General features: G+C 39.8%; 1 protein-coding gene across 8 annotated transcripts in view; it reads left to right on the forward strand.

Moving 5' to 3' along the window:
• LIMCH1 (LIM and calponin homology domains 1) overlaps window positions 1–26592 on the forward strand; it is a 339990-nt gene that overhangs the window by 294098 nt on the left and 19300 nt on the right. For 5 of the 8 annotated variants that reach the window (XM_082637225.1, XM_082637219.1, XM_082637223.1 and 2 more), the window contains 6 exons: window positions 1888–1978; window positions 3428–3591; window positions 7281–7386; window positions 12063–12103; window positions 22658–22738; window positions 25656–25748. In XM_082637225.1, coding sequence (XP_082493351.1) covers window positions 1888–1978; window positions 3428–3591; window positions 7281–7386; window positions 12063–12103; window positions 22658–22738; window positions 25656–25748 — 576 coding nt within the window. Of the gene's footprint in view, window positions 1–1887; window positions 1979–3427; window positions 3592–7280; window positions 7387–11292; window positions 11368–12062; window positions 12104–22657; window positions 22739–25655; window positions 25749–26592 lie in introns of all 8 variants that reach the window. The other 3 variants (XM_082637218.1, XM_082637220.1, XM_082637222.1) reach the window with 1 other exon arrangement.

Here is a 26592-nt window from a genome sequence, read left to right on the forward strand (position 1 = left end):
ACAATGGTTCCCTTTTCTCCACATTCTCAACAACACTTGTTATCTTTTGACATTTTTATTTATTTATTTATTTATTGGCTGCATTGGGTCTTCGTTGCTGCACGTGGGCTTTCTCTAGTTGCGGCGAGCGGGGGCTACTCTTCGTTGCAGTGCGCAGGCTTCTCATTGCGGTGCCTTCTCTTTGTTGCAGAGCACAGGCTCTAGGTGCGTGGGCTTCAGTAGTTGTAGCACACGGGCTTAGTTGCTCTGCAGCATGTGGGATCTTCCCGACCAGGACTCGAACCCACGTCCCCTGCACTGGCAGGCGGGTTCTTAACCACTGCACCAGGGAAGTCCCTCTTTTGACTTCTTGATAATAACAATCCCTAAAAGATATAAGGTGATATCTCACTGTAGTTTTGATTTCCCTGGTGATTAGTGATGTTGAGCATCTTTTCATATACATGACTTCAGTTGGCCATTTGTATATCTTCTTTGGGAAAATGTCTATTCAGGTCCTTTTCCCATTTTTAAGTTGGTTTATTTGATGTTTTTTGCTATTGAGTTGTAAGAGTTCCTTTTATATTTTGGATATCAATCCCTTATTGGATGTATGATTTGCAAATATTTTCCCCCATTCCATAGATTGCCCTCTCATTTTGTTATTTATTTCCTTTGCTGTGCAGAAACATTTCAGTTTGATGTAGTCCCATTTGTTTATTTTTGCTTTTGTTGCCTGAGCTTTTGGTGCCAAATCCAAGAAATCATTGCTAAGACCAATGCCTAGGAGATTTCCCCCTGTTTTCTTCTAGGAGTTTTATGGTTTTCAGTCATACTTTTAAGTCTTTTATCCATTTAGACATTGATTTTGGTGTATGGTGTAAGATAAGGGTCCAATTTCATTCTTTTGCATGTCGATATCCAGTTTTCCCAACAGCATTTACTGAAAAGTCTATCCTTTACCCATTTTGTATTCTTGGTGCCTTTGTCAAAAATTAGTTGACCATAAAAGTGTGGGTTGATTTCTGGATGTTCTGTTCCATTGATTTCTGTGTCTGTTTTTATGCCAGTACCAAACTGTTTTGATTAATGTAGCTTGGTAACATAGTTTGAAATCAGGAAATGTGATGCTTCCAGTTTTGTTCTTCTTGCTCAAGATTGCTTTAGCTATTTGGGGTCCTTTGTATTTCCATATGAATTTTAGGGTTTTTTTTTTCTATTTCTGTGAAAAATGCCATTGGAATTTTTAGAGGGATTGCATTGAATCTATAGATTGCTTTGGGTAATGGGGATATTTTAACAATATTAATTCTTCCAATCCATGAATACAAGATATCTTTCCATATCTTTTTGTCTTCTTCAGTTTCTTTCAGAAATTATGGGGGGGGGTGAAATATGAGAAGCTGGGTAACAGAAAGTTGTTGAGAGCCCAGAAAGGGAGAGAACTTCAAGAATAAAATGCACAATGCTAAGAGCCACCAGCATCTGTGCTGAAGACAAGCTACTGAGAGGTGAATTGCAACTTGAAAAAAATATTTTTTTTTTCACTGGTGATATGACCCTAAGCCAACTGTAAAGGCATTTGGGAGCAAGAGAGTGGTAACTATGATTTTGAAAAATTGATAGTGAAAGGAAGGAAGAAGAGGCAGTCAGAGGAGGTGGGGAGGTAGTGGGGTTGTGTGCCCTCATAACATGGTTCTGCTTCAGCACTTATGTTCTCCTTCACGGAACATCTCCTTCTGACAAACCCAGCCTTTCACCACTGGAAATAGAAAAGAGTGAATTCATATAGGCAGCTCACCTCATTGGCCTGAAAACTACTACTGGAAAAAAGAGAAAGAAATCCTTTACCTTCTAGAACCTTCAAGGGGATAATGTATTCAAGGTGGAAAAATATTTTTCTTTTAGGCAACCACTGAAGAAACTGAAACAAACAGTCAAGAAGATGAGAATGATGGTGAAAAAACAGAAAAAGGGAATACAGAAGTTGCCTCATCAGGTTTGTTTTTATAACAGACTAGTTTTAAGGTAAAGCGTGATAACTCTTAAGAGAATGAAAATAGAAAAGGTAGTGAATGAGGCTCTGTGACTGGTGTGGTTGTGCTGCCACCTAGTGACTTCCTGGGGGAAATTCTGACCAAGTGATTTATCTTGCTGTAAAAAAAAAAAAACAGGAACCCATGCTTTTTTGCTACCTTGTTTCGTTTTGGTTTTTTTTGAAAGTTTATCTCCGTCATCATAAAAGAGTTATATTTCCCCAAATCAATAATGCTAAAAACTGAGGGTTATATTTAACACACAGTAACAACAATAGATAAGACAGATTAAAAATATATCATCAAAATAGATGTTGAGGGCTTCCCTGGTGGCGCAATGGTTGAGAGTCCGCCTGCTGATGCAGGGGACACGGGTTCGTGCCCCGGTCCGGGAAGATCCCACATGCCGCGGAGCAGCTAGGCCCGTGAGCCATGGCTGCTGAGCCTGCGCGTCCGGAGCCTGTGCTCCGCAACAGGAGAGGCCACAACAGTGAGAGGCCCGTGTACCGGGAAAAAAAAAAAAAAAAAAAAATATATATATATATATATATATAGGTAGATAGATAGATAGATAGATGCTGAAGTGGTAAACCCAATGAATAGTTTGAAAGAATAAAGTAATGCCACACATATGAACAGTGAGAATGAATAGAAACCCACTCTTCCCTAAAGTAATATTTCTCGATATTTTTAACACATTTTTTCTTTTGATAAACATGAAAACCTCTCACCCTCTTCTAATACCAAGTTATTTTTAAATGGCATTGTAAAGTAAATTAAAAGTCATTACTAAAAATTTTAGCGTATACTTTTTCAAACTAGACTGTACCTCCACATTCTGATATGCCCCCTCAGGTGGTGACTTTTCCACCCACTTTAGACTGTACCAAATTCTTCTTTGTATATCCGAGAACACTTAATTTTCATTGCATTATATTGATTTTAACCACACAATCCTTAACACATTCCAATTATGAAAACATGATGTTAAAAAGGAACATCGAAATACAAAAGGAAGAGTCAGGCTGCCCCTCATTTGGAAAGAAATTTGGATAGAAATTATCTATAAATGTTCACCTGTCCAACCCACCTCTCATAATATTTCCTGCCAGCATTTTGTTTCATGTAGTGTTATTCATATGTAAACTGGGACTCTTATTCAGAACTTAAGTTTTTCATAGTGGGGTTCTTTGATGTGTTTTATGTTGCTTGATTTTTTAATAATATCATGAAAGAGCCTAGAGAATTCTAGTACCTGAAGCTCTTTTGTACCTCTCATCACACTGTAATCCAGCTCCGTGTTGCCCCGGGCAAGATATGTACTCAGTGTACTTCCTGGCGTGGCAGCACCAATGAGCCTTTACATGGTTTTCATCTTGTTCTTTATGTTTCTGAATGTAACTCCATTTCAGAGCCACAGTATTTTACATCAACTGTGACTCGATCCAGCCCGACCGTGGCCTTTGTGGAGCTTTCCTCCAGCCCCCAGGTGAAGAACGAGGTGCCAGAAGAGAAAGACCAGAAGAAACCGGAAAATGAAATGAGTGGAAAGGTGGAACTGGTGCTGTCACAAAAGGTGAGGTGGACTAAAGCCGTTAAGTCCACGATTCATGTGGCTTCATGTTACTGCTGGCTGCTATGGTGGCACCATTTTGTAATGAAGATTTATTGTCTCTCCTGATCTTGTTTCCTACCTTTGATCTGTATTTTTTTTCTTAATACAAATATAATACATGTTCATTGTAAAAAAAAAAAAAGTAACTACATATAGAAAGATGTCTGTGTTAGGCCACTTGGGCTGCTATAACAGAAAACCATAGACTTGGTGGCTTATAAACAACAGAAATTTATTTCTGTCAGTTATGGCAGCTGGGAGGTGCAAGAGCAAGGCACTGACAGCATCTGGAGAGAACCCACTTCCTGACTCACAGACAGCTGTCTTCTTGCTGTGCCCTCACTTGGCAGAAGGGCTAAGGGAGCTCTTCTGAGTCTCTTTTATACCGTCACTAGTCCCATTCATGAGATCTTCACCCCCATGACCTAATCACCTCCCAAAAGGCCCAGCTCCCAATACCATTACCTTGGGGGTTTAGGGTTTCAGCATATGAATTTTGGGGGGACACAAACATTCAGCCTATAGCTATTTATTTTTAATGTATATTTACAGTGATATACATGTAAATATGTAACAAATCTATCAAATAATATGTGTAAATATACATAAAATATATAAATAAAAAACAGAAATAGAGCAAGAGAGAGAAAAAGTCACTGAAACCTACCTCTCTATTAATAATAAGTGGTAAATATATTCTTTCAACATCTTTTAAAATTTATTTTAAATGGCTAATTTTTAATTATGAAGAATTATATACATTTAAAGGAAAAATGTAGTATAGATATCTGTTACAAAGCTTTGCAGTTAGGTTTTAGTTTGCCATGCATGAGCTTGCTTATCTGTAACTTACTCCATATTCTCTTTCCGATATTTACCTGTTTTACAGTAATGGTACTTCTGATGCCTCTGAACTTGAATAACAAGGAAACTAGAAAATTCTTATTCTGATATAATGGGTTTTAACATCTTGTTTTTATTAAATTTCTTCTTTGTTTGGAGTCTAATCTCTTTCATATTAATTTAGTTTGTTTTCAGGCACAGTCTAAAAGTCATCTTTTGTACCTGTTGTCCTCAACCTTGGTTACCCTTTAGAATTTAATAGATACCAGGTCATATAAATCTCAGTCTCTGGGAACAGGGCTCAGGCATCTGTAGTTTCAAAAGCTCCCCAGGTGATTCTGATGGGTCACCAAGATAGAGTACAACTGACTTGCGTACTAGATACTTTATGAGGTGATATTCCAACTTTAAAAATTAAACCTAAATTTGGATTTGACTTTAGAGTGAAAAATTTACCACTTCTAGTTCTGGTTCATCTATCATCTACTCAACCAATAGTGGTTGTGCACCTACTATGTGCCAGGTACTCTGCAGACACTGGATATTCAACAGTGAATAAGACACAGCCCCTGGCCTTAAGATGCTGAGGGTGCTGTATGCCTGGTGGAGCCCAAAAATGCCTGCTTCCCTGATACCTTTTGGGGATTTCAGACTCTAGCTACTCCCCCATTTTTATACATAGAGAATTAAAAAATGGTCTGGAGGTCTGAACAGAAGAACCTAACTGTAGGAGAAGTGTTGGGGGCAGACAGGATTTCCTGCCTTTGCAGGTTGTGCCTGATCCACATTACACTTGTAATCTATTTATTTATTCTTCTTGCAAATTGACCTTTTATCCTATGTAAATATAAAATGAAAGGAAAACTCTATAACATTGCTAGAAAAAAATATTTTTAAAATCAAACAAAATGGATACCATAACATAAAAAATATTCATCTGCATTCCTCATCTGCGTAACCTCATCTATGTGATCCATCTTTGGACCCCCAGTGTCATGGCTACCCTACTATGGAAAAAATTGTTTTCAGGGGTTCTTAACTCTGTGTGTATGAGTGTGTGTGTGCACACACACACGCTGCACGTGTGCCCACGTGTGTACATGCACCATGGACCCTTTGTCTATCTGGTAAATGTTATTCTCAGAATAATATTGTTTAAACCATAAAATACACAGCATTACCAAGTTTTCCTTGGTATCAGGTAGTACAAAATATGTATAACCACATGACTTCTTTTCTGTGGACTCCAGGTTAAGAATCTCTGCTAGATGATCAGCAAATGGAATAATGGTCTTTGAACCCAATGCTTTTCACACCATGTGAATTTCTCCTTTTCTCCTTTCTCTACTTTACAGTTAACTTTTAGAGAAAGAAAGAAAGAAAGATGATGACAGTGGTTGCAACAGCTTTTATTTTCTGACTTCACTTGAGAGTGTTACCTTTATAAAACGAAGTACCAATGCACACAGGCTGACTTTTTACATAGTGGGTATTTTGAGCATTTCTGCTGAGATTAACTGTTTCATTTACAACCAGGCATTATCTGAAACATATTTTTGTCAATTCCACTATGGAGGAAATGGTATGAGCTTAAGATTTGAGAGTTGTCAACTTTGGTAAATCTAGGCCTTAGGTTTTGCTGCATGTTTAACACTGAAGTTCATTTGGACATCTGGTTGACCTCTGTAATGCAGAACAATTAACTGTATTTTCTTCAAGATTCCGTTAGGGTTGAATATATTATTCATCAAGAAAAATAAAATCTTACTGAGGAGAAATTCTAGACATTAAATCATCCTGAGGACCAAATAAGAGATCAGCTTATGATGAAACAAGTGCTCTGGAGCCTCACTTGCCCACTGGCCATAAAATTAATCTCTTCATGGCCACCAGCCAGTGAATCATAGAAGATTCTTTAAGCAGCTAAAAGGACATCGGAACTGATACAGCCACACTCCTCATTCTGATCTCTGCTCAGAGTCTATTGACTCTTTATTTTGGTCATTAGTTTGGTTATCTGGTCTTTCAGGAATCAGTTGATTAGAAGCAACAAATCGGAAGGAGGGTGTTCTACCAAAGGCCCTTCCGATTTGGGAGAAACAAAATAAAATTAACGAGCAATAACAAGAAAAATCTGTTTTTACAAAGCAAACATAAGAATTTTTAAAGCCTGTAATTTGGGATCTATTTACCATAAGGTCACGTGGTCTAACATGCTTCAAAAATCCCTTAAGGGCATCATCGCTATGGCACTGTTTGATATAATGGTTATTTACAATAATGCTTCTTTGTCAACAAGCACAGTATATTGTCTGTAATGTGCTTTGCGTAAATTTGTTGGGGGGGTATGTAGTGTCTCAAGAATAATGCCCATTAGAAGGTAATATTACTTTAATATTTAATACTTACATAGTAAGAACTTTTTTTAAATCTTAAGTGGAACATCTCACTTCCTGACATTACAAATTCAGTATTATGTAGTACCAAGAAGAGAAACCGTGATTGATCCCAATAAGAACATGAGACAGAGTGATGTATTATCTCAAATATGAAATATTGTCCTCTGAGTTTGAAGAAACATGATCATCAAATTTTTATGCTCTAGTTTGATTTCTCTGAAAAATTGACCTCTATATTAATGTAGAAAAACATGAAGGGGTTTAGAGAAGGGGCAAAATTTTCCATTTACAATTTAAATGTTTGGGCTTATTGACTTATTGTAGCCATGGATCCTTACATTTTATTTCACCTGTGCATTTACTAATGGACAATACTTGTAATGTTTATGTCTGTTGCCCATGATCCAGGTGGTAAAGCCAAAATCTCCAGAACCAGAAGCAACCCTGACGTTTCCATTTCTGGACAAAATGCCTGAAAGCAGCCAATTACCTTTGCCAAATCTCAGTTCTCAAGGTAAAAAGATAGAAATGTTTTGTTTTAGTTCTACGTGTTCTGCTGGGCCCATTTGTAGTGAAATATTCTTCATTTTCAAGGGAGATTACTTCCTTTATGTTGATGTACCTTTAGCCATTGGGTTTGCCAGAGTCCATGATGGCTGAATTAATCACTTCAGAATGGAGGTTTGGAGCTACAGTCTCTATTTGGCTTAGCCAGGAACCCCAGCTGCCAAGACCGTTTTGTCAGCCAGGCACTGTAGGCACAGTAGGGCCTATACAAGTATTTGATACCCGAAAATAATTTTTATTGGCTCTAAATATTTTAAAAATTACAAAATAAAAAATCAATAACTTTAATAGTTTATGATCTTAATATTATATCAAGTTCATTAACTGTTAATTGCCTAGTCTTCCTAAAATATTCATTTAATTTGACAGTGATTTTGGAAGAAAGTCAGATTTTCTTGCCCCATAATAGTTCCTGGCTGTGCATGATGATTACCAAGAAACATTCATGATCATAGATTAAATGTGTTACTCATAGCCAAAAACTTTAATCTTTCCAAAAATTCTTTACAGTTAGAATATATAGTTATATGGAACACATATATATAGGCTGAGGATAAACCTTAATATATTTCATATGTCTGATACATTTTATTTTATTTTATTTTTTTAACATCTTTATTGGAGTATAATTGCTTTACAATGGTGTGTTAGTTTCTGCTGCATAACAAAGTGAATCAGCTATACATATACATATATCCCCATATCCCCTCCCTCTTGCGTCTCCCTCCCACCCTCCCTATCCCACCCCTCTAGGTGGTCACAAAGCACTGAGCTGATCTCCCTGTGCTATGCAGTTGCTTCCCACTAGCTAGCTATTTTACATGTGATAGTGTATCTATGTCCATGCCACTCTCTCACTTTGTCCCATGTTTGATACATTTTAACATGTTTGGTATAATTTAGGGAGGGATGGCCTCAAAAAATATGGGCGTTTAGGGCCTCTGAAGGTCTTAAAATGGCAATGGCCACTGCAAACTCCCCAAGTACCTTTAAGCCATGTATAGGTTGTGAATTCACCCCTTCACTCTTTAAGAGCCCAACTTGAATCCCTTTATCTTGGTAAGAACCCCAGGCGCCCACAACCACCAGAAAGGAGCCTGAGGGCTGTGAACAGTAGGGGGATGGGTCCTGAGGATTCCATGATCCATAGGGACTATGCTTCACAAGAGACAGACCACTGGGCTTTACTGGTGTGAGTTCTCTCTCTTTACTGGTGTGATGTGAAAACGACGAGAGTTCAGGAGGCAAGAACTATAAGGTTTCTTGTTTTTCTTTTTTAATGTGCTTTCCCAGTACACTTTATAGATCTATCAGTCCAGGCAAAGAGAAGATGTACAGGGTCATTGTGGCTGGGGACTTGTTGCTACTTTTCTTTTCAAGGATGGGCAGCTCTTTGGCAGAATGCTATTTGGCTTCCATTAGTCTTTGTTGACGGCTGGGAGATAAGTTGGGCTCTATCTACATAACAGGAAGTACTCAGGAGGGAATTAATTGGTACCTGTACTGATGATCACTAGCTTCTTAATGTGGAAACAAGTTCAATACTGTCTTCAAAGCATTTGATTTAAATTCGTCAGCCCTACTGTCCTGATGGGAAGTGACAAAAGTAAATTCTCCTAACTGGGTCAGCAATTGGTCACATTTAGATTTTAATTCTGCCCTATTTCTAGCACTTTTTAATTGTGTATATAAGTAATATAGAGAGGAAATAGATATTTTAAGCCATAGTAATTAGTTTTATTGTCTTAGATATTTTTACATCTAATTATCTGTTGTAAGGCATTTCGATTTTGTAAAATGTGCTGTTGAATTAAGGGACTTTACTTCATGCTTTATCTAAGGTGAATGAAAAATAAAATTCAGTGGCACTAGAGCATTTCCAAAATCATTCTTCAAGATGGGATTATATTTGTCATACACCTGTTCCATACTCTTGTCTGGCTCATGGAAGCTGTAATTACAGCTGCAGGCTCTGGAGACAGAAGGCCTGGCTTCAAATTCTGGCTCTTCGAGTTCTAATCTGTATGATCGTACCCACCAAGCTCTCTCTAATCTCTGTCACCTGTAAACTGGAAATAATAACAGTACCAACCTCATAGGGTTGTTAGAAGAATTAAATGAGATAAACCAAAAAAAAAAAAGCATTTAGCTCAACATCTGACCTAGAATAAGCACTACAGTATAATCTAGTAGCTGCAGAATAGTTGCAGTAGGAGTAGGAGTATAAAGCAAGGTGCCAGGCAGGATTAAAGCATTCTTAAATGCTCTCCTTAAAATAGGAGTGTTTATATTGTAGAGACATAGCAGTAATTTTCAAACCTGAGATGTGGCAGGGTCTCCTACAGGATTAATTAAAACACCGCTCTCTGGACCCCACCCGTACAGCGTCTGATTGTGTAGGTCTGGGCTGGGGCCACAGTATTTACATTTCTAACAAGTTCCCAAAGGTGATGCTGATGCTACAGATCCAGGGACCACACTCTGGAAACCACTGGCTTGAAGTATGTGTTTAAATTGTGTACCAAAAACATCACTGGTAGATGTAAAAATAACATTAATACTTGTTTGGAGTGTATAAAGTTCCTATCTTTCAAGAAGCAAAAGGCCTCTAATAAATGTAGTCTTAAAAGACATGATTTGTCTTTAATTGGGGGTTGGCGGGGGAGTATAGGGCTTTGTCCAGCTATAAAAAGTCAACATAGGGGCTTTCCTGGTGGCGCAGTGGTTGGTAGTCCGCCTGCCGAAGCAGGGGACACGGGTTCGTGCCCCGGTCCAGGAAGATCCCACATGCCACGGAGCGGCTGGGCCCGTGAGCCATGACCGCTGAGCCTGCACGTCTGGAGCCTGTGCTCCGCAACAGGAGAGGCCACAACAGTGAGAGGCCTGCATACTGAAAAAAAAAAAAAAAAAAAAAAGTCAGCATACATTTAAGTGACTAGTCAGAGGCTGCACATCAAGTCCAAAGAAGCTGTAGGGCCAGGATCAGGAATCCTGGAGCCATACCTAACATTCTCTCCCCAGGACAGTGATGATGCCACCATCTCCACTAAGTGGTCTGTTTCTCGACTGCTCAGACAGGCTACTGCAGATGTGCTGGGGGCCCTAGTGATGCTCCACAGATTTCCCTTAAACATACACATGTGCACAAATAGTCTTTAAATACTCTGAAAACATTCATAAAATAACATTTAAAGAGGACAGATTTTCTTTTCTCAACTGTCTCCCAATAGTAGAAAGATATCTTGAATTGATGTTTCAGGAAAACATGTGCACATTTAAAAAACTGATGTCTTTATTTGTATTGAGAATGATGACAGATGAGCATAGCATATAGGTTAAGGATGCAAATGCTTGCCTTCAGCTTCTGTCTGCTTGATGCCTCCCCATTACAGATACACACATACACATCTTTTTACTACACACGTATATAACTGCCACCACAGACTTCCATAATAACATTTATAAAGTGTATAAGAATAATTGAACTCCTCTCTGCTGTCTTTTAGACTTTTCTAGTGCTTTCCAAAAGCAATGTAAACTGTGCATTTTGCCCTTACATCATCCCATCATTTTGAGATTCAGCATCTCAACAATATCACCTTTAAGTATGAGCTCCTAAACTCCCACCCAGCACCAAACAAAAGCATAAACTGGCCCATCTATGGGCTTTTGTCTACATCTTCGGGTTTTGTGTGCATTTTATTGAGATATTTTGTACTTTGGATTCTTTCACTCTCAATCCTTGTTCTGATGACAGCCGAACCTCCATTAGTACTTGGGAGTATGGTTCTATTCAAGTCTCAGCCCTGTTTTCATGGTTTTTCTATTTGTTCTGTTCTGCCATCTGATCTAGAGTCGCCTGGCACTGCCAGCGTTCTGCTGAGAGTTCAGAACTCTTGGCGACGTTCCCAGTTTTTCTCCCAGTCAGGTAAAATGCATACTGGGGAGCTCTATTTCTTTTTTGCAAAATCCATGTTGTGGGCAACCAATTATATTTGGTACTTTTCTTCATTTCTGATTCCAGGGGCACACAGTTAGCAAAGAGCTGGTTCATTGATATCAGTACCAGTTATCAGTACTAAAATTGGGGGAAATTCGCAGAATTTTACTTTGATTTTGAAAATCCAAAGAAATAATATTCACCTTTTCTTTATGGTCTTCTTCTTTTTTAAAAAAAAAAAAAAAAACAAAGATTAGACGCATTTACCTGGAACTGGTAACAGTCCTCTTGTTAACTGTGTCACCTTCTCTACTTCCTGGATGACATCTGGCCTCTCTCTGTGTGATCCTTCTCTGTGTCAGACAGTGAGGGAACTGGTCAGTCAAGCCAGAGTGCAAGGTGCCTTAAAACGAGCACTCATAGGAATAGATTTTGCTTCCTATAATCTAGTACCTGGTGCTAGTTGATGGGATCAATCATATTACACTGGTCATAACTTCTCTTGGTGATGGGTACAAGCTGCTTCAGGGGTCTGCTTTATCATGATTTTCTAATGCTCTTGGCTAACCAAAAAAAGTTGGTTTGAAGCTGACATAGGAACCACACTCCACTGAGACGATCAAAAAATAAAGACAATTAGAAGCTACTCACATTGTGATCTTTTTTCCTTTCTTTCTATACAGTGGATTCTCCAAGCAGTGAAAAGTCACCTGTAACTACGCCTGTAAGTAATTCCTACTGAGGAATAAGATCATGCATTTAGTGTGATTTTAATTTATAAGGTATTTGATTCACTTAAAGGGGATTCAATCAAAAACGGTCTCCAAACTTTTGATTGTAAAAGAACATTTTTGTCGCATATAATGCTGTCAGTTGAATTATGGAGAAAGAGATAGATTATCATTTTGCACAGTTGTTATCATGCCTGGAAGCAAAATGGTGAGTCAGGAAGGTAAAATCTAAAAGAAACAACCAAAATGAATGTGACATAAGGAATTAGTAATAAAACATGCAACTTCTGTAGGCATTCAAAATCAGCTTTTTAAATGAAGACAATACTTTAACACAGTGTGTCATCAGCAGACAGGGCCCAGCCTGGACTTTCCCTGGGAGACCCATGCTGTCTGGGTTATATTCCTTCTCACAATCAGTATCTTGAATAATATATATTTTTTAACATCTTTACTGGAGTATAACTGCTTTACAATGGTGTGTTAGTTTCTGCTTTATAACAAAGTGAATCAGCTATACGTATATACATATCCCCATATCTCTTCCCTTTGGCGTCTCCCTCCTACCCTCCCTATCCCACCCCTCTAGGCAGTCACAAAGCACTGAGCTGATCTCCCTGTGCTATGCAGCTGCTTCCCACTAGCTATCTGTTTTACATTTGGTAGTGTATATATGTCCATGCCACTCTCTCACTTCGTCCCAGCTTACCCTTCCCCCTCCCCGTGTCCTCAAGTCCATTCTCTACATCTGTGTCTTTATTCCTGTCCTGCCCCGAGGTTCTTCAGAACCTTTTTTTTTTTAGATTCCATATATATGTGTTAGAATACAGTATTTGTTTTTCTCTTTCTGACTTACTTCACTCTGTATGACAGACTCTAGGTCTATCCACCTCACTACAAATAACTCAATTGCATTTCTTTTTATGGCTGAGTAATATTCCATTGTATATATGTGCCACATCTTCTTTATCCATTCATCTGTCAGTGGACACTTAGGTTGCTTCCATGTCCTGGTTATTGTAAATAGAGCTGCAGTGAACATTGTGGTACATGACTCTTTTTGAATTATGGTTTTCTCAGGGTATATGCCCGGTAGTGGGATTGCTGGGTCATATGGTAGTTCTATTTTTCGTTTTTTGAGAAACCTCCGTACAGTTCTCCATAGTGGCTGTATCAATTTACATTCCCACCAGCAGTGCAAGAGGGTTCCCTTTTCTCCACACCCTCTCCAGCATGTATTGTTTGTAGCTTTTTTGATGATGGCCATTCTGACTGGTGTGAGATGATACCTCATTGTAGTTTTGATTTGCATTTCTCTAATGATTAATGATGTTAAGCATCCTTTCATGTGTTTGTTGGCAGTTTGTATATCTTCTTTGGAGGAATGTCTATTTAGGCCTTCTGCCCATTTTTGGATTGGGTTGTTTGTTTTTTTGATATTGAGCTGCATGAGCTGCTTGTATATTTTGGAGATTAATCCTTTGTCAGTTGGTTCGTTTGCAAATGTTTTCTCCCATTCTGAGGGTTGTTTTTTCGCCTTGTTTATGGTTTCCTTTGCTGTGCAAAAGCTTTTAAGTTTCATTAGATCCCACTTGTTTATTTTTCTTTTTATTTCCATTTCTCTAGGACGTGGGTCAAAAAGGATCTTGCTGTGATTTATGTCATAGAGTGTTCTGCCTATGTTTTCCTCTAAGAGTTTTATAGTGTCTGACCTTACATTTAGGTCCTTAATCCATTTTGAGTTTATTTATGTGTATGGTGTTAAGCAGTGTTCTAATTTCATTCTTTTACATGTAGCTGTCCAGTTTTCCCAGCACCACTTATTGAAGAGGCTGTGTTTTCTCCCTTGTATATTCTTGCCTCCTTTATCAAAGATAAGGTGACCATATGTGCATGGGTTTATCTCTGGACTTTCTATCCCGTTCCATTGATCTATATTTCTGTTTTTGTGCCAGTACCATACTGTCTTGATTACTGTAGCTTTGTAGTACAGTCTGAAGTCAGGGAGCCTGATTCCTCCAGCTCTATTTTTCTTTCTCAAGATTGCTTTGGCTATTCGGGGTCTTTTGTGTTTCCATACAAATTGTGCAATTTTTTGTTCTAGTTCTATGAAAAATGCCATTGGTAGTTTGAGAAGGATTGCACTGAATCTGTAGATTGCTTTGGGTAGGATAGTCATTTTCACAATGTTGATTCTTCCAATCCAAGAACATGGTATATCCATCTGTTTGTAACATCTTTAATTTCTTTCATCAGTGTCTTATAGTTTTCTGCATACAGATCTTTTGTCTCCTTAGGTAGGTTTATTCCTAGGTATTTTATTCTTTTTGTTACAGTGGTAAATGGGAGTGTTTCCTTAATTTCTCTTTCAGATTTTTCATCATTAGTGTATAGGAATGCAAGAGATTTCTGTGCATTAATTTTGTATCCTGCTACTTTACCAAATTGATTGATTAGCTCTAGTAGTTTTCTGGTAGCATCTTTAGGATTCTCTCTGTATAGTATCATGTCATCTGCAAACAGTGACAGTTTTACTTCTTCTTTTGTGACTTGGATTCCTTTTATTTCTTTTTCTTCTCTGATTGCTGTGGCTAAAACTTCCAAAACTATGTTGAAAAATAGTGGTGAGAGTGGACAACCTTATCTTGTTCCTGATCTTAGTGGAAATGGTTTCAGTTTTTCACCATTGAGAACGATGTTGGCTGTGGGTTTGTCATATATAGCCTTTATTATGTTGAGGTAAGTTCCCTCTATGTCTACTTTCTGGAGGGTTTTTATCATAAATGGGTGTTGAATTTTGTCAAAAGCTTTTTCTGCATCTATTGACATGATCATGTGGTTTTTCTCCTTCAGTTTGTTAATACGGTTTATCACATTGATTGATTTGCGTATATTGAAGAAACCTTGCATTCCTGGGATAAACCCCAGTTGATCATGTTGTATGATCCTTTTCATGTGCTGTTGGATTCTGTTTGCTAGTATTTTGTTGAGGATTTTTGCATCTCTGTTCATCAATGATATTGGCCTGTAGTTTTCATTGTTTGTGGCATCTTTGTCTGGTTTTGGTATTGGGTGATGGTGGCCTTGTAGAATGAGTTTGGGAGTGTTCCTCCCTCTGCTATATTTTGGAAGAGTTTGAGAAGGATGGGTGTTAGCTCTTCTCTACATGTTTGATAGAATTTGCCTGTGAAGCCATCTGGTCCTGGGCTTTTGTTTGTTGGAAGATTTTTAATCACAGTCTCAATTTCAGTCCTTGTGATTGGTCTGTTTATATTTTCTGTTTCTTCCTGGTTCAGTCTCAGAAGGTTGTGCCTTTCTAAGAATTTGTCCATTTCTTCCAGGTTGTCCATTTTATTGGCATAGAGTTGCTTGTAGTAATCTGTCATGATCCTTGTATTTCTGCAGTGTCAGTTGTTACTTCTCCTTTTTCATTTCTAATTTTATTGATCTGAGTCTTCTCCCTTTTTCTCTTGATGAGTCTGGCTAATGGTTTATCAATTTTGTTTATCTTCTCAAAGAACCAGCTTTTAGTTTTATTCATCTTTGCTATCATTTCCTTCATTTCTTTTTCATTTATTTCTGCTCTGATCTTTATGATTTCTTTCCTTCTGCTAACTTTGACGTTTTTTGTTCTTCTTTCTCTAATTGCTTTAAGAGTAAGGTTAGGTTGTTTATTTGAGATGTTCTTGTTTCTTGAGGTAGGATTGTATTGCTATAAACTTCCCCCTTAGAACTACTTTTGCTGCATGCCATAGGTTTTGGGTCGTCGTGTTTTCATTTTCATTTGTTTCTAGGTATTTTTTTGTTTCCTCTTTGATTTCTTCAGTGGTCTCTTGGTTATTTAATAGTGTATTGTTTAGCCTGCATGTGCTTGTGTTTTTTTTTTTTTTTTCTTTTTGCGGTATGCGGGCCTCTCACTGTTGTGGCCTCTCCCGTTGCGGAGCACAGGCTCCGGATGCGCAGGCCCAGCGGCCATGGCTCACGGGCCCAGCCGCTCCGCGGCATATGGGATCCTCCCAGACCAGGGCACGAACCCGTATCCCCTGCATCGGCAGGCGGACTCTCAACCACTGCGCCACCAGGGAGGCCCTGTGCTTGTGTTTTTTACAGATTTTTTTCCTGTAATTGATATCTAGTCTCATAGCATTGTGGTCAGAAAACATACTTGATACGATTTCAATTTTCTTAAATTTACCAAGGCTTGATTTGTGACCCAAGGTATGATCTATCCTGGAAAATGTTCCATGAACACTTGTGAAGAAAGTGTAATATCCTGTTTTTGGATGGAATGTCCTATAAATATCAATTAAGTCCATCTTGTTTAGTGTATCATTTAAAGCTTGTGTTTCCTTATTTATTTTCACTTTGGATGATCTGTCCATAGGTGAAAGTGGGGTGTTAAAGTCCCCTGCTATTATTGTGTTACTGACGATTTCCCCTTTTACGACTGTTAGCATTTGCCTTATGTATTGAAGTGCTCCTATGTTGGGTGCATAAATATTTACAATTGTTATATCTTCTTCTTGGATTGATCCTTTGATCATTATGTAGTGTCCTTCTTTGTCTCTTGTAATAGTCTTTATTTTAAAGTCTATTTTGTCTGACATGAGAATTGCTACTCCAGCTTTCTTTTGATTTCCATTTGCATGGAATATCTTTTTCCATCCCCTCACTTTCAGTCTGTATGTGTCCGTACGTCTGAAGTGGGTCTCTTGTAGACAGCATATGTATGGGTCTTATTCTTGTATCCATTCAACCAATCTATGTCTTTTGGCTGGAGCATTTAATCCATTTACATTTAAGGTAGTTATCGATATGTATGTTCCTTTTACCATTTTCTTAACTGTTTTGAGTTTGTTATTGTAGGTCTTTTTCTTCTCTTGTGTTTCCTGCCTAGAGAAGTTCCTTTAGCATTTGCTGTAGAGCTGGTTTGGTGGTGCTGAATTCCCTTAGCTTTTGCTTGTCTGTAAAGCTTTTAATTTCTCCATCAAATCTGAATGAGATCCTTGCTGGGTAGAATAATCTTGGTTGTAGGTTTTTCCCTTTCATCGCTTTAAATATGTCTTGCTACTCCCTTCTGGTTTGCAGAGTTTCTGCTGAAAGATCAGCTGTTAACTTTATGGGGATTCCCTTGTATGTTATTTGTTGCTTTTCCCTTGCTGCTTTTAATATTTTTTCTTTGTATTTAATTTTTGATAGTTTGATTAACATGTGTCTTGGCGTGCTTCTCCTTGGATTTATCCCGTATGGGACTCTCTGTGCTTCCTGGACTTGATTGACTATTTCCTTTCCCATGTTAGGGAAGTTTTCAACTATAATCTCTTCAAATATTTTCTCAGACCCTTTCTTTTTCTCTTCTTCTTCTGGGACCCCTATAATTCGAATGTTGGTGTGTTTAATGTTGTCCCAGAGGTCTCTGAGACTGTCCTCAACTCTTTTCATTCTTTTTCTTTATTCTGCTCTGAGGTAGTTATTTCCACTATTTTGTCTTCCAGGTCACTTATCTGTTCTTCTGCCTCAGTTATTCTGCTATTGATTCCTTCTAGAGAATTTTTAATTTCATTTATTTTGTTGTTCATCATTGTTTGTTCGCTCTTTAGTTCTTCTAGTCCCTTGTTAAATGTTTCTTGTACTTTCTCCATTGTATTTCCAAGATTTGGGATCATGTTTACTATCATTACTCTGAATTCTTTTTCAGGTAGACTACCTATTTCCTCTTCATGTGTTTGGTCTGGTGGGTTTTTGCCTTGCTCCTTCATCTGCTGTGTATTTCTCTGTCTTCTCATTTTGCTTAACTTACTGTGTTTGGGGTCTCCATTTCGCAGGCTGCAAGTTCATAGTTCCCGTTGTTTTTGGTGTCTGCCCCCAGTGGGTAAGCTTGGCTCAATGGGTTGTGTAGGCTTCCTCATGGAGGGTCCTGGTGCCTGTGTTCTGGTGGATGAGGCTGGATCTTGTCTTTCCGGTGGGCAGGACCAAGTCCAGTGGTGTGTTTTGGGGTGTCTGTGAACTTATTATGATTTTAGGCAACCTCTTTGCTAATGGGTGGGTTTGTGTTCCCGTCTTGCTAGTTGTTTGGCATGGGGTGTCCAGCACTCTAGCTTGCTGGTCGTTGAGTGGAGCTGGGTCTTAGCACTGAGATGGAGATTTCTGGGAGAGCTTTTGCCGTTTGATATTACATGGGGCTGAGAGGTCTCTGGTGGACCAATGTCCTGAACTCGGCTCTCCCACCTCAGAGGCTCAGGCCTGACACATGGCCAGAGCACCAAGACCTGTTTTTTAGGAATTCTGGGGTATTTTGTTCTTTGTTTTCTTTCTTTCAGGTATTTTTTTTTCTTACTTATTTTCAGTGAAATTTCCAGGAATGAAACAATAAGCAGGTGAATGGTCTCCAATTCAAAGCCAGGCATTTGTCAAGCTCTTGCTAGTTCTTGTTTCCCTGGTTTCCCTGAAAGGGAGAACCAGGAGGTGGTGCCAGGCTCTGTCCCTACTGCTTCCCCGTGCAGACCGGTGCTCACACGTCCTCTCACTGCCTCTGCTCTTGGAGGGGCAGCCTGTGAACACACATCCCAGTCCGGGGCATGTAGGGCTGTGGTACTGACCGTCTGTGTATTTCTCTCTCTGTCCCCTCTGCCACAGATCGGCTGCTTCACCCTCTTCTGACAGCCTCAAATGCTTCCCTTCCATTCCATGAAGGGATCTTTATAGTCCTTTCTGGTGTCCAAGGTCTTCTGCTAGTTTTCAGCTGGTGTTCTGTGAGAACTGTTGCATCTATAGATGTATTCCTATGTGGAGAGAGATGAACTCCACGTCCACCTACTCCTCTGCCGTCTTGAATATCAGTATCTTGAATAATATTAACTGTACATTTAGTTTTCAATTCTTTATTTCGATGAAATAAAGAGAGCACTTGCTAATTAAAATGTCAAGACCCATGACACTGTAGAAATTCCTTGCTGCTGAATTATACCTGGACATTCTTCATAGACCTGACTCTTCTCTGAACTGAGTATTTCCAATGCTGGGCCTGGAATACTCACCCTCTGAAATTTGAATTGGTTTGGAGCCTTCCTCTATGACACAATCAACTGTAGCATTTCCTGAGGCCCCCAGGTGTAGCTGCATAATCACTGCTGCACCTTTGATTACAGATTTACTAACCATATGACCCTGAAGGTGCTGCATAACTTCTCTGAACCTTGTCTTCCTTGGTAGTACAGTGAGATAATAACACTTTCAGAGTGTTGTGGGCTTTATTTGAAATAATTACACAGAAGCCTGTAGCACAGTGCCCAATACATGAACGAATCCTCCCCAGTGGCTAATCCAAGAGGCCCACCATAGCCAACACCAATTCTTATCTATAGGTAAATTGTCTCACTTTGGGAATTCCTAAGTACCTGTGCAGAATGGAGAAGGGACCCATCACCCATCACAACCCCTCCCCAATATCTCCAGCCACGTTCCAGAACTACCAACCATTTGTGGAGGCTCAGTCTTAAGCCAGTACTGGGAATCCTGAGTTTGTTGGGAAGCTGAGTACATCCACAGAGGATGGGACCTCCAGAAGGACCCCAAGGCTGGCATTCATGGCACAGATCTGAAGAGTAGTATAACATAACCCATTGAGTTCCATTTTAAACGACATGGGAACAACCATGTCAAATTGTTCTAGTCCCGCCTGGCAGGGATGGAGAGGAAGGACGTCCTACAGAGATACATTCTTATTTCTGTGTATGGAAAATAGAATAAGAAAGAGAGAAATTACTGACCCATATAGGTGAATTCTTGAAAATACCCACCTAAATTTGATGTTCTTTTGATGATAAATAGCTCTTCATAGAATGGAAAATTAAAAGAAATTGGAAAATAAGAGAAGGTTGAGGGGAAGTAAGCATTCGATTAGTCTGAACTCAATAGACTCGGGGCAGTTTTGCTCAGATGTGAAGTGGCCCAAAGCTATAGGGTCTACGAAGGGGAGAGAAGAGGATGCATTACCCAGCCAGCATGAAGTTATTCCATTTATTTATTCAATGAACATTTCCTGAAGACCTAAAAATTCAAGGTCTTGAGATACTTAGGCAAGATAAAGGGCCCTCTTTGCCCTCAAGGAACCCCTAGGCCAGGGAAAGATCCAGATCTGTAAACAGATAAATTATAGAACAAAGTGTGCCAAACGCTCTGCATTCTTTCTCTGGAAACTTTTCTATCTCTGTTATGGTAATTATCCCACTGTCTCCTGGGGATCGTTTATATATGGGTCACTCCCTCACAAGCCCACCCCCATCCCCACTCTCAGCTGTAAGCTCCATGAGGCTGGGGCTCTTGGCCGCCTGCTATGCCACCTGGTCATAAGTAAGTGCTCAGCAAATAGTCACTGAAAAAGGAGCATGACCACTTCTCTTGCCCTCCTGTTTATCACAATAGTCTCTTCCTCTTTATCTTCCTCTGAAAATGCTCATTGTTTTTCTTTCTTGCTTTCTAACAAATATTCCATATTGTCTTCTGTGCTCAATCGCCATATCCCACACTTCTCCCTCCTGTTTCTGCTTACTCCTGACTTATTCTTGCCATTACAACCTAGGGAAACCTGAAAATTAACTAAATAATTTCTAATTGTTGCTCTTATTTTCCTGCTGTTGGACTTTCCCCATTGGGCTTCCTATAGCTTTATTCACATTACCACACCCTTTTCCTCAAAAGTCAAAGAAGAGCCATGCCCCTGAGAGAGGGTCTGAATATTTAAACTGCTTCCAAGTCTTAGGAAAATGCCAAGTGGAGCCAACATCCAACTCCATTAATTCCAGGAGAATTTTCAACCTGGGATCCATATTTAGATGACATTTTATGGTCATCCAAGGAAATGTGGGAAACTCTGGATTTTATACAATAAAATAGTTTTTCTCCTGCATAACTTGTCAGAGGCTTTCATATGCAGATATGCAGTATGAATCCCAAGAGTGGCATATAGGAAATACATTTCTCTCCCTGTTTTGGCCACCTTTCTCTGACTTTTTGTGACCATCCCTACCATTTGCAGGAACTACAGCAAGAATATCCACCGAGGCCCACATTTCACATGTCTAAATACATTAAAGCTATAGATATTTATAATGTTAAAAATTGAGCAACAGCCATGGCCTGGCTCGTATTCTCAGCCTGGAGACTTCCCTGGATGGGCCAGCCATTGTGCACCTGAGTGGTAGCCTGGATTACTGGGGGCAGGGCAGGGGAGGTGGGCTGGCCCAGCTATCTTGGGCAGTAGCTAGACCCATCTAAACCTTGGATGGGACTGACTCTGTCCAGCTTCGCAGGCAGCCAGAGTAGGTAGAGTCTGCCTGCCCCGCACCCTGCCCCAGACTCTCCCCCTCCTCCCTAATTCCTTCACCCTCACCCTGCTCTTTCCCTCAGGATTCCCAGACCGTTCTAAGTGCCTCCCAAAACTGTCCCATCAGAACAGAGAGAAGGGAAGAAGCACAGTTATCGGGGAGCCTGGATTGCCTCAGCACCTACTCTGGGTGACAAGGGAGGCCAACTTTAAACACATCAGCCTCCCCACTTTTGCTGGTTTCCCAAGGACTAGCTGTGATTTCTCTTCCCCCTCAGACCCTCTCAATCCCCTTCATATTCTGAGGCCTGGGTGCCCACTTTGGTTCATGCATCCTTCTCCCATTATTCCCATTTACTTACTTGGTTCTCAAAATCACAAAAGCCTTTTTTAAAAGACCAAAAACACCAAAGTCTGTGGGTTTGAATGTTTGTTTTGTGGGCCCTGATCAGGGACTCCCCTTGCCTGGATCTCTGGTGATGCTGGCGAACACTGGTGAGTTAAATGATCCCACTTTAGAGAAAACTGGGATGGGAAAGCAATAATAGCAGTATAAAAGGTGAGTTCTGTAGCACAGCAAACACCACTTCTCACAAAATGCAGTTCTGCTGAAATAAACATTCCTATTTGCTTGGACCCAGGATCAATATGCAGAATGAGTATCTTATGCTTAGGAGCGTGAATACATTTAAGAAATCACTTCTAAGGGAAACAAAGCAAAAGCCTTCCCATGCCAGTGGCTAATTACTTCGCGTTTTCATTAGCTCCGGAAAAGGTTCACAGAATCATACCAGCATATTGGAAGTAAACCAAAGAGGGACTAAGATTAAAAAGTGGTTTCTGGGGCTTCCCTGGTGGCGCAGTGGTTTAGAGTCCGCCTGCCGATGCAGGGGACGTGGGTTCATGCCCCGGTCCGGGAGGATCCCGCGTGCCACGGAGCGGCTGGGTCCATGAGCCATGGCCGCTGAGCCTGCGCGTCCGGAGCCTGTGCTCCGCAGCGGGAGAGGCCACAGCAGTGAGAGACTCGCGTACTGCAAAAAAAATAAATTTAAAAAAAAAAAAAAAGTGGTTTCTGCCAACAAAGAGCACCTTTAGATACGGGAAGGTTTCTGCTTCTGTGTGTCCATCTGGGTGTCAAACCGTGAGCTAATTGTGCCCCTTGTCCTGGCCTGGCCTTGAGGACATGGCTCAGTTCTGATCGTGGGTTTTATATTCTAAACAGTTGAAGTTGTGGGCATGGGACCCGGAAGAGGAACGCAGGAGACAGGAAAAATGGCAACAGGAGCAGGAACGTTTGCTCCAGGTAGGACTGGGTTTGCTGCTTTTTATTTTTTTCTTCTTTTTGGTGATGCTCTCTTAATTTCTGCTGTATTAAATAGATGTTTAGGGCTTCCCTGGTGGCGCAGTGGTTGAGAGTCCGCCTGCCAATGCAGGGGACACGGGTTCGTGCCCCGGTCCGGGAAGATCCCACATGCCGTGGAGCGGCTGGGCCCGTGAGCCATGGCTGCTGAGCCTGCGCGTCCGGAGCCTGTGCTCCGCAACGGGAGAGGCCACAACAGTGAGAGGCCCACGTACTGCAAAATAAATAAATAAATAAATAAAATAAATAGATGTTTAGCCCAGGGAATACATGGAATCAGCTTCTTCTCAGAAGTCGTTGAGTCTAAGTCTGTTCATTTTGTGTCCATGAGACAGAATGCTCTGAGTCTAATTCCTCCCACCAGAGGTTACACTGATGAACATAAGGAGAAAGCATTTCACTTAGAAAAAAATCCAAGTATTGATTAAGGGCCAATCCACCCACTCATCACCCTGTTCGCTGCCAATCAAATTCCAGTCCAACTAGGAGTGGGAAGGAATTATCAGAAAGTTATTTATAGCCTACATGAGAAATAAAAGTTGACCTGGGTCTTCTTCCTTAAGTAGAAATGTTTGCTCCATCTTTGAGCAAAAGCTCCTAATTTTCAATTCTAGAAAAATTCTGGGAGTTAACTTATCATGCTCCTACTTGTTTCATCCCAGTTTTGTGGAGCAACAGAGCTTCAAAAAATAATCTAGTAACCTTAGAAACTAACCTATGCTGAGCATTTGGGGTGTGCCAGAACTGGCATATTTGTAGGTGCTTGACATATTTTACCTAACTTCATTCTCATAAAACTCATCAAAGTATGTCTTATTGATCTCAGTTTTCAATTGAAGAAATTAAGGCTCAAAATAAGTTAAATAATTGCCCAAGGTCATACCTCTAACAAATGTTGAGCCTCGTTTCAAATCCAAGCTTGGGTGACTCTAAAACTCATGTTTTTTCCCCTATACTCCCAATGGTATTGATTTTACCAAAAGTCATAAAGAAAAAGAATGTTAAATCTCATTTATTTTTGTGACTTTCTGCTGATGTGTAGAAAGCAGTGCTTAATGCAAGTTTATTTTACTTTTTTTTCTTATCTTTTTGTTCTAATCCTTTGGCTTAATTCCCAGGGGTGGGGAGCAAGAGTCAGCTAGATAGTTAATTAATTGTAGTGTGGCTCTAGGTCTGCCTGTTAAGTTTGACACTTTTCAAAATTACATAGGAGTAAACCTTCAATACCAAAATCTAGTTCTTAGTAAGAACTAGGTTCAGCAAAGTCCCAGAGCTGTTGGGACATTTAGGTCCATTGGGAGACCCCAGACCAGCCCTGGTCATCTGCTATTCTCTTGGAAGTCAGATGCCCATTCCACCAGGAGTCAGAAATTCCACAGAGTAAAGAAGACAGCCTGTGTTTCCCATGGTAGTGCTGTGTCTGTTATACTTTGAAAGGTGGCCGTGGTTTTAGGTGTGGGTTGTGGGCTTAGGGGCGAGGTGTTTATGGGGAAGGAAGGGTGTGTGTGTGTGTGTGTGTGTGTGTGTGTGTGTGTGTGTCTGTGGACAAATATACCATATCTTTGGCCCCTGTATCATCAGTTCATCCTCTTGGTGAGGGAAACATTTGATATAAGCTCCTAGAACCAATAAATGTAAGAAGCTTTGCTTGTTTTTCATCTTCTGTAAAGTTTTAAGGTCTGTTTCCTCTATTCTGAAGACCCTTGGAGTCCCTCTCTAAAACTTTACAATATTAGGTTTTATAACAAATTTTTAGCCAAAGTTTAAAAGCCTACCATGGGTTGACCAACAGTGGTTTGGCCAGAGCATTAATAGGAACATTAGGCTCCAGACAATCCCATAAAGCCCTTTTGCTCCTAAGATAATAACATAACAAGTAATACCTGGAGGAATTCTCGGTGCCTTCCCCGAGAAGATGGAAGCACAGACTCATGTTAGCCTCAGAGAGAAGACTGACAGTAATCAGCCTAAAATATTTGACTGTGCATAGCATACTCCAGCAATTCCTTTGTCTCTGTCATGTCAGGGATGCCATTCTCAAGGCATCCAGGGGTGTCGGTTCGCATCTTAAGCATTCGTTTTAATTTCCATGTATTCATTTCTTCTAGTCAGCTGTCAGGGACTCCAGTCACATTTTTAAAGCTCTCCTTATCCTATTCAGAGTATTTTTATTTTTTTCTCTGGAAGTGGTGACTAGTGTCCTATTTTTTTCTGAAAACAATAATAGCAGTTCTGATATCAAAGCCTTCTAATGGGCTGTTTAAAAGCTACTCTTAATTCAGGAGGACTTAAAGTTAGGAAGATTCCATTTTAGTAGAATGGCCACAAGCAAAGAGTAATTCAGCCACTCAGCTAATTATCGTTTTGTCCACTTTGGACCTTTCTCCATCATCTATCTTGTAAACTTGCAAGGTTTTTTTTTTTTAAATCTTTTATTAAACTGTCCCAGCAGCAACGTATTTCTATCAGTGGAATGGCAAAACTCATCTCTGAAGGGCCCAGTAAAAGCAAACTATTGGTTTAACCTACCTCTAAGGACAAAACCCAAGTTAAGAAAGAGTTTAGAATCTTTCCATCTTTTCTCTTTCCATAAGCAAATGCCTACTCATATATCTGAAGAACAATTCTATGAAACACCCACAGCAGAAAAGATCGTTCTCTGTTGGATTTTTATGTCCCTAACATGTCTGAGTACCACGAAATGGTATTCCCCTTTTGGTGCATGAATGGGTTAGCTTCAGAACGTTACAGCAAGAAGAGAGTCTTGCAACACATTGTACGTGATGGTTTAGCGGGGGGAAAAGTCCCAATGATGTATGCACTGGTCCGTTCAGAACAATCTATGGAAATTCCATAACAGGAGAGATACCAGAAGGAGCAGGACAAGCTGAAGGAAGAGTGGGAAAAGGCCCAAAAGGAGGTGGAAGAGGAAGAACGCAGATACTATGAGGAGGTAGGAAATTCCCCGGAAGGAATTTGACCCTGAAGCCCTGATTCCTCAAAGTCTATCAGCACTTTCTCTGTCTGTGCTATGTGTACCCTTGGGGCATGTCTGATTCTCTTTACTCACAACAGAGCCCTATCAACCTTTTAAAAGAGTCCTATCCTATAGGCTGTAAAAGACTACTACTCTTCCAAGTTTAGCTTGTGGTAAGGGTGTGTTGAGTCATGGTCAAGGGGGAGAATAGAGTTGTATCTCTTCTTTAGTCACAAAGGTCAGATTCTTGATTTGTCTTAGATGACATGAAAGTATCAATTTGTTTATTTGTGTGTTTGTTTGAGGCGAGCATGTTTGGTAGTAGTGAATTAATATTAATTTTTATGAGGATAATTTTGATATCAAGGCTAAGTGAATCCTTACTACTGCATTCACTGTATGGTACTAAAGAGATTTAGAAGGGAGGAGAATTTGGCTTTGTTTGTTTCATTTTTAGATGAACAAACCAGACCATATTCGAGAATTTGAAACTACACTTTATGTATATTATCCAAAATCTGTTTATGATTAATATTGTTGTGAATTTTTTCTTCAACAATAATTTTTGTGCATAATACTTTCCCTAATAGCATTTCTAATTTGGCCTCTTGAATCACACTAACTAATTAACTTGCAAAGACTCTATTTTTCTAAATTAAATGCTAATTTCTAAATCATTGCCCATAGAGCATGTTATCTGATTTACATGCTTTTTAAAAGTAAGACCTTTTTTTATGCCGTGCTTGTTTATACATAATTCTGATGTTTGTCCCTAAATTTCTTTAATGACACTTCTCTCTTGACAAATATGATTTATCCT

Source organism: Mesoplodon mirus (assembly GCF_964341445.2).
Source record: "Mesoplodon mirus genome assembly, chromosome: 2".
Taxonomy (NCBI): Eukaryota; Metazoa; Chordata; class Mammalia; order Artiodactyla; family Ziphiidae; genus Mesoplodon; species Mesoplodon mirus.